The sequence below is a fragment of the Sesamum indicum genome, linkage group LG7 (genome assembly GCF_026168435.1).
Source record: "Sesamum indicum cultivar Baizhima isolate 11 linkage group LG7, ASM2616843v1, whole genome shotgun sequence".
Lineage (NCBI taxonomy): Eukaryota > Viridiplantae > Streptophyta > Magnoliopsida > Lamiales > Pedaliaceae > Sesamum > Sesamum indicum.
In genome coordinates, this window is record NC_142663.1 from 7973156 (window position 1) to 7980737 (window position 7582).

At 35.4% G+C, this 7582-nt stretch overlaps 1 protein-coding gene across 1 annotated transcript; it reads right to left on the minus strand.

The window, feature by feature from the left end:
* Nucleotides 1–2459: 2459 nt before the first annotated feature.
* On the minus strand, nt 2460–5814 carry LOC105166354 (Leucine-rich repeat protein kinase family protein). Its single transcript, XM_011085678.3, has one exon. The coding sequence runs from the start codon at nt 5220–5222 to the stop codon at nt 2655–2657; it is 2568 nt and encodes an 855-aa protein (XP_011083980.1). The 5' UTR covers nt 5223–5814; the 3' UTR covers nt 2460–2654.
* Nucleotides 5815–7582: the final 1768 nt, after the last annotated feature.

Consider the following 7582-nt stretch of genomic DNA (forward strand, 5'->3'; position numbering starts at 1 on the left):
TGTGCAGCTAAGATTTGGTGCTCATTGAAAACTTGGGAATATCTTATGATTAAATGCATGGAAGTAAGTGAAGTTTCCTTCATATGTTCTTACAGCCCGTCAAAGGAATCTGAACATGTTGGAGGACAACCAAACAAATTAATTAAAATAAATCTAAATTAAAAATATTTAATTTTACAGATAAGGTACGTACAACACTGAACATGACCTGCATGCAATCATGCAAATAATTAATATAAGAGATTATTAAAATAAATGTGATTAATTAATTATGGAATATTGTCAAGAGCACGTCGAGGGCATAGCTTTGGTAATTAATTACGTAGGGTGAGACCATACAAATCTACCTATATATTGCCCACATTATAGCTTGCTAGGCGCCAACTTTTATTGCATTAAATTAAAACATTAATATAGGTATTATAATAGCCGAATTAAGGACAAATTAATATTAGTAGGTTCCGTCTTACGTTATTGGGTGCTAAAATACAATTTTTTTATTTTATTTTTTTTAAAGTGGGGGCTGTCCGAACAGAAACGCTACCACAAATTATGATATAGGCTTTACCATTTAAGTAGATCTTAGGTGAGCACCCCTCCGAAGTGCAATGGAGGTCACCAATTTAGGTCATGGGCCTTCTTGATCGCCGTCGACCTGTTTAGGTAAGTTAAAAATATAATTATTTTATTAAAAAATTATCGATATAATGGTAAGCAAATTGGTTTTTAATGTGAATTTTGTTAACGAGTATGGTTCAAAATAGCCCCTTGTAATTTTTCTTTTTTCTTTAATAAAAAAATTCATAAATCTCAATATTCCAAATTAGTTATTAGTTAATATCTAACAGTTATATTTAATTAAAATAATAGGATTTAGTTTTTTAAAATAAATTGCTATTTGATATTTATATATATATATTTATTTTTTATTGGGTAAATTATAAAGGGCTTTTGGCTTGCTATGATTACAAATACTTAGTTTTTTAAAAAATTACAAATACTCCAAAATTAAAGGTCGTCTAACAAATACCCCTTACGATGAGCTGTCACAAGAGGTATTTGTTATACGATCGTTAATTTTAGGGAGATATTTATAATTTTTTTAAAAAATAAAAAATACTTGTAATTATGACAAATCTCAAATAATCCTTATGTAATATCCTTACTTTATATATTATCATAACATATTTTTAAAATTTCAATATTCTTTTATATACGGTATATCAGAACCAAATATTAGTAATATCAAAATTTTAAAAATATTTAATTTGATATTCGATATGAACCACATATTTTATACCAGTTCGATACAATCGGCTACCGAACCGTGAACACCCCTAATCAGGAGGGGGTAAAACACAAGTATTAATCTTGCCCATGCAGTGAGACTCCATCAAATCATTGGCAAATGCAGGTTCTCCTCTCCCTTATGTATATCTGGCCCCTATTGGCTCTATTGTTGTTTCCTTCTGACAAAAACTGGGGTGAATTTGTAATTTTCTTAAAATACTTTTATAGAATATTAGAAAGTATTTTGATAATTTTTTTGAATGAATAGTTTGTCAGATCCAAATAAATTGTCGAGTTTATGTATAAGTTATTTTTAACTTTTTTATGTAATTGATTTTTTACAGCATTTTAATGCTACATATGATGTCACCATGACATATACATAATATGCGATCTCACTTTTAATTTTTTTTAAAAAAAAACGTATGACGGTCAGTATTATACCAAATGATAGTAAAAGATGTGCATTCCTGACTTTTAGCAGTCTCTCAGATTCATTACAAATTTGTTATGACTCATATTTGTGGAGAAATTTTTATCCGAATCTGAACCAATTATATCACAAGTGTAATACACTTGCTGTGTGATTAATGTATAGTTTAATAAAAATGACCAACCAATCACATAATAAATATAACACTTGTTATATTTGTTATGTGATTGGTTTGGATAAGATTTTTAACATATTTGTGTTCTTTCTCGAACAAACTTGGTTGAATAACAATGTTGGATAACATTGGGAGTTTTAGGTCATCCATGTCTTTGTCTCATTTGCAAATGGTTACTAGCGTTGTTCAAGAATGCGACTCCTTGGGGTCCTCATGTTTCAGCATCAGTTATTCATACAGAAATGACGCTTCTCTGCCCAACAACAGGTCCACCACTATCTACTACTATGGGATGCTAATTCAGATGCCCCTTCACAGAGGGCAAAACTCCCAACATCCACACGTAGGAAGTACCTAGTTTTGAATTTTCTGTAACACAATTATGTAATATCTTCTGTTACACACGTTAACATGCGCAGGACATGCAAATCGGAGTTCAAGTTCAGCAGCTTCGACTTCATCTTAGTTCAGAACCATTTGTTAGAGAATTTTCCGTTTATGATACACACGATGTTCGTAAAGAAGCAAGCAACAAGGAATGTAGCACAATGAATATGATCGTAAGGATCAAACAGGGGTGAATGGAATTAGACATTTTAGCCACAAACACGAAATGGGAAATCAGAAACATGGCAAAGTCAGAAACAAAAGTCGGCTGCTATACAATCTTCTCATGGCAGCATAGAGCTCACAACACTAAAAGAACCGAAGAAGAAAGAAAGGAAAGAAAGAGCTGAATCCTGTGCAATGTCTTCACTAAAGAGTAATCTGTTCAAGGTCCTTGAGTAGTCCGACTACTTGTTGCATACTGGGCCGTTTAGAAGGAATTTCAGCGGTGCAGAGGTATCCGATCTTCAAAGCCTCAATCATTTGTGCATCTGGTCCTGTTCCACGGATCTTGGGATCTATAGCTTGTAATGCTTGGTTTCTCCTCACTAATCCTCTCACCCAACTTACTAATGTTGCTTCCTTTTCATCCGGATAAGCATCATCGATGGGTCTTTTGCCAGTAATTAGCTCGAAAAGAATAACTCCAAATCCGTATACATCAGATTTTGGTGTTGGAGCTTTTGGTGAGCTACCTTCTGGCTGAAGAAACTCTGGTGGCACGTATCCTGGTGATCCACGAGCAATCTCGTCCTCGAGTCCACTCCCAAAAATCTTAGCAATTCCAAAGTCTGATAATCTTGGCTCTAAGTTAGAATCAAGATATACACTGCTTGCTTTGACGTCTCTGTGAATGATAGGAGGAAAGCAGCCATGGTGAAGAAATGCAAGTGCACGAGCAGTGCCCAGTGCAATTTTGTGCCTGAATCTCCAATTAGTTAGGGACCCTTCAGAGCCGATGTTCTGTATACCGTTATTTTCATCTTCCCATGTGTCATTGCTCCAGTCTTCTGTAGTTTGCACACCAAGGGGTAAATCATACAGCAGGTTCTGCAGGTTTCCATTTTCCATGTAATCATAAATGGCAATCCTCTGCTCTCCAGCCAAGCAATATCCGGTTAGTGGAACGAGGTTAGGATGTTTAATCCGACCAAGATATTCAAGTTCTCTCGCAGCTTCCTGATCCGTCATGGTGGAGCCATGAACCAAAACCTTAACAGCAACATGAATTCCTCCCGGCAAAAGTCCACCATAAACCGGCCCAAACCTGCCTTCTGCCAGCAATGTACCCCGATCGAAATGAGAAGTTGCAGACAAGAGGTCAGCAAATGTGAAATTCAGCAATGGCTTCTCAAAGATTACAACTGGCACTGATGTTGCTTGCTTAACATCAGCTACCCAAGTGGTTGAATCTGTCTGGAAGGAGAAGGGTCCCGAGACAGTTTGTTCTTCCCTAAACGAGTTCTGTTTCACAACCCACATTCTAGTTTCTCTTCTACATCTGAATGCTAGAAAGAGCAAGCCCACAAGCAAACAAACCATTGAGATGGTCAGAGCTAATGCAATTTCGAGGCCCCTATGCTTTGGAGCTTTTCTCTTGAAGAAGTCCGGATTTGCAGCAATTGGACAGCTATTCACCGATCCGATGAAAGCAGCTTGAAGGGTTTCGCGGGAAAATTGTGAAGCACAAAAGCTTAGGTTGTTATAAGAGAAATTGAAACTCTCCATCGCGTGGAGTTCACCTATCAGCATTAATGGGATGTCTCCTGTTAGATTGTTGCAAGAAAGGTCAAGAACTTTAAGGTTCTTGGCAAGAATTGGAGGGATATGGTTGCTGAGATGATTTTCAGAAAGATCCAGCGTTCTTAAACTAACTAAACTCGAGATATTGCTGGGAATTTGACCGATCAAATTAGTTCCAGATAAATTCAGATACTCTAAGTTGGTGAGCATATCAACTTGAAAGAACCGCTGTTTGGTAAATCTATTGTATGCAAGATTGAGGTGTTTAAGATTCTGAGCATGACTCAAGTCAGTGAAAAACTCTCCACTCAAATGATTCTCTGACAAATCCAAATACAGCAAATTTGACCATTTGAAGGTTGAACTGAAGTTTACCTGAGCAATGTGGCCCTGAAACTGGTTTCTGCTCAAATCAATCACCTCCAATGGCCCTTCAAAGACCTCAACAACAGAACCCTTAAACTGGTTGCCCGAAATATTAAGATAGCTGATGGACTTCATCCCTTTAAAGTCCGAAGCTCGGCCCACAATCTCATTTCCTGCTAGGCTCAAGAACTTCAGTTGTGACAATGCAGCACCAAAACCATCAGGAAGAGAACCATTGAGACTGTTTTCCGATAGATCAACGGAAACTAAAGACCGGCATTGAGCAATCCCCATTGGAATTACTGATTCCAGTCCATTGTGACTGAGATTCAGAACTTGCAAACTGCTGAGGGAGCTGATTGCTTCAGGGATACTCCCGGAGAGATTATTGAAAGAAAGGTCCAAGCTTTGAAGTCTTCCGAAGTTGCCCATGTTACTAGAAAGACTCCCAGTGATTTGGTTATGTGAGAGGTTAAGCTTCTTGAGTGAGCCCAAACTCCAGAAATCAGAAGACAAAGCAGTGATTCTGTTATTGCTAAGATCCAAAGTATCAAGCTTTATCAATTTCCCAATGGTGGTATCAGGAATCACACCAGACAAACCCAAACCAGAGGCTTCCAACCTAACAACATTCTCCCCCTTGTCATCACAAAACACACCTCTCCATTCACAAAATGCGCCAGAAAATCCATATTCTTTAGGGGGATTTAAGCCCATCTTTTGCAAGAATTCAAACACAAAGGACTCATCTGTGTTGGGCTGTTGGCAAACCAAAGGCTTAAAGAACAGCGTTAGTACCAAAAAAGAACCAAAGATTCCAAAACCCATTTCTCCCAAGGCCTAAAAACACACAAGAAATCAAGAAAAGAGTTGGAAACTATAATTTATCAAACAACCCTCCAGCCACCCCCAAGAACCCCTACTCCTCAGGCCTTCAAGACCAAGACTTTTGCATCATTAATGCTTCCATAACCATTTTCAGGCACCTGCAACGCCAATAACTCCACAACCACCGCCACCATCACAAACCACTCAGCAGCGTACCTGAGGGCATCACCACAGAATGCTACTTAAATTTTTCCACCAGAACCCCAAGAAAACAGTGGAGTTGCACTTATTGTGAAGACAGAAGAATTTCTTTGGGGGCGTGTAGAGAAAGAGAGTGAGTGCTAACGAGTGTAGCTGCCTGGTGGTGGTTCTTGTGCAGGTTCTAATGCAGCCAAGAAAGAAAACAACTCAACTGAGTAGTTTTTGTCTTTGTGATGACATAGAAAACATGAGCAAGACTCAAATTTTTCTGCAAATAGTTCATATTTAAATGCATAAAAAAGGCTGAGTTCCAGTCATAGAGGTATTTGGGGTGGGGGTGGGGGGGGTGTGATTAGTGTTTATGTGTGGTAAAATTGAGAGTGTGGAGTTGCTAGAAGTTGGGGTTTCATAAATGACAAAGATATGAAGAGAAAATGTCTTTTTGGGTTGGTGCATAAAATCAGTGAGCTGTTGGTGGAAATTCAATGATGCTGCATTTAAGAAGTGTGTCTCTCATCATTTGTTTTCTCCGAGATTGATTTTTTGTTTAATTCTAATTTTTATTATATTTATTTTTTAATTTAATATATATTCCATTTATGTAATTATATTATTTATTTTATTTAAAAATAATTACACATAAACATGTATATATTAAATAGAACAAAATTTGAAATAGAGAATTCAAATTGATTTTTCTCGGATTTCAAGTTGATTCTGTGTCATAATTTCCTTAATAAGATGCAAAACAAATGTTTGGGGGGAGGGGGTAATGATTATATATGAGAAAGGATCAAATAAATTGGGTAATTATCTATTCTTTTTTCAAAAATTGATATATAATAATATGAAATGATTCTCACTATTTAATATTATACGTCTGACGCAAACAGGACTATTTTTCCCTAAAATTTTAATAAAACATATATTGGATAAAATAGTATAAACGGAAGAAAAAAAATACATTTTCTCAGTACTTTCCCTACTAATCAAGAATTGGAAAATTTCTATTCAATTAAGCTCGACTAAATCAATTAATTAACGATGAATATTCACTTTTTCTGATCTGTATATTAATTACTATATTATCTATCACATAATCAATTTTAATTCAATTTTTAAAAATAGAATTTTGCACATTGCTTAGAGAGATGGAGGGCACACATAGTTTACTTTGTTGAAGGGGGGGAAAAAGAATGGTGTTAGAAAGTAAAGTTGACTTTGCTTGAAACTTTGGGTAGTGTTTGGCAAATGGAAAGTTTGCTTTTTCTATTTCCTTCTCCAAAAGTCACACAATTTTTATTCTCCCACTTATTTTTGGCCAATTCCACCCCAAAGTTGATTCAACCTTCTTTTTTCCTTTTCTTGGACTATTTTCTCCACTCTAGTGGGGTTTCAAGAATTAATATCAAACTTATTCCACACTGTTTGGTTAAATTTATTTAAAATATTTTATAAAATATTTATTTTAAAAATAAGTTTTTAAAATATTTTAACAGATGAAGGTTATCGGTAAATTATAATTATTTTTCTTAAGGTTTGAATAATTATGAATACTGTCTTGTTGTTTGAAAAATTATAAATATACTCCGTTCAAATGAAAAATAAATATGTAGTTCCAGACAGTATGGTAAAAGCCACTACTTTACTCTAGCTAATGTTTTTTAAAAAAAAAGTAAAAATTTTTGAGAAAATATAAAAAAGAATTTTGAAACTGAGTAAAGTAAATTACCCATATAACATATTTTAAAAGATTCTAAAACGAGAGCGAGCTCGGTTATCCGGTGTATGGCTATTCCCCCCCCCCCCCCCCCCCCCCCCGCCCAGTTGGGCCAAGCTGTTCTAATCGGCCTCTACGAGCGTAAGCGAACTTGAGAAAGATATTACAAATATAAACATATACCTAATTCCAAATTCGAACTTACATATCAAAATATTATATTATTCGGAAATTTTTTATTCGAATTTGATAAAATCAAACTCAATTACATAAAAAAAAATATAATTATATATTTTTTGTAATTTGTTTTGCCCTAAAGTATGAACCAAGCACAAGTAATACTTAAAATTCAATGAGTGAGTAGTTAGGCTGAGTTGAGTGAAATGGGACTGAAATTTCCATAACTTTTATTTGGGTACTTTTGAATGAAAAGATGAGC

Bases quoted from the DNA above. Each gene is read 5' to 3' on its own strand.
- LOC105166354 (XM_011085678.3), bottom strand. From the start codon at position 5,222: ATGGGTTTTGGAATCTTTGGTTCTTTTTTGGTACTAACGCTGTTCTTT.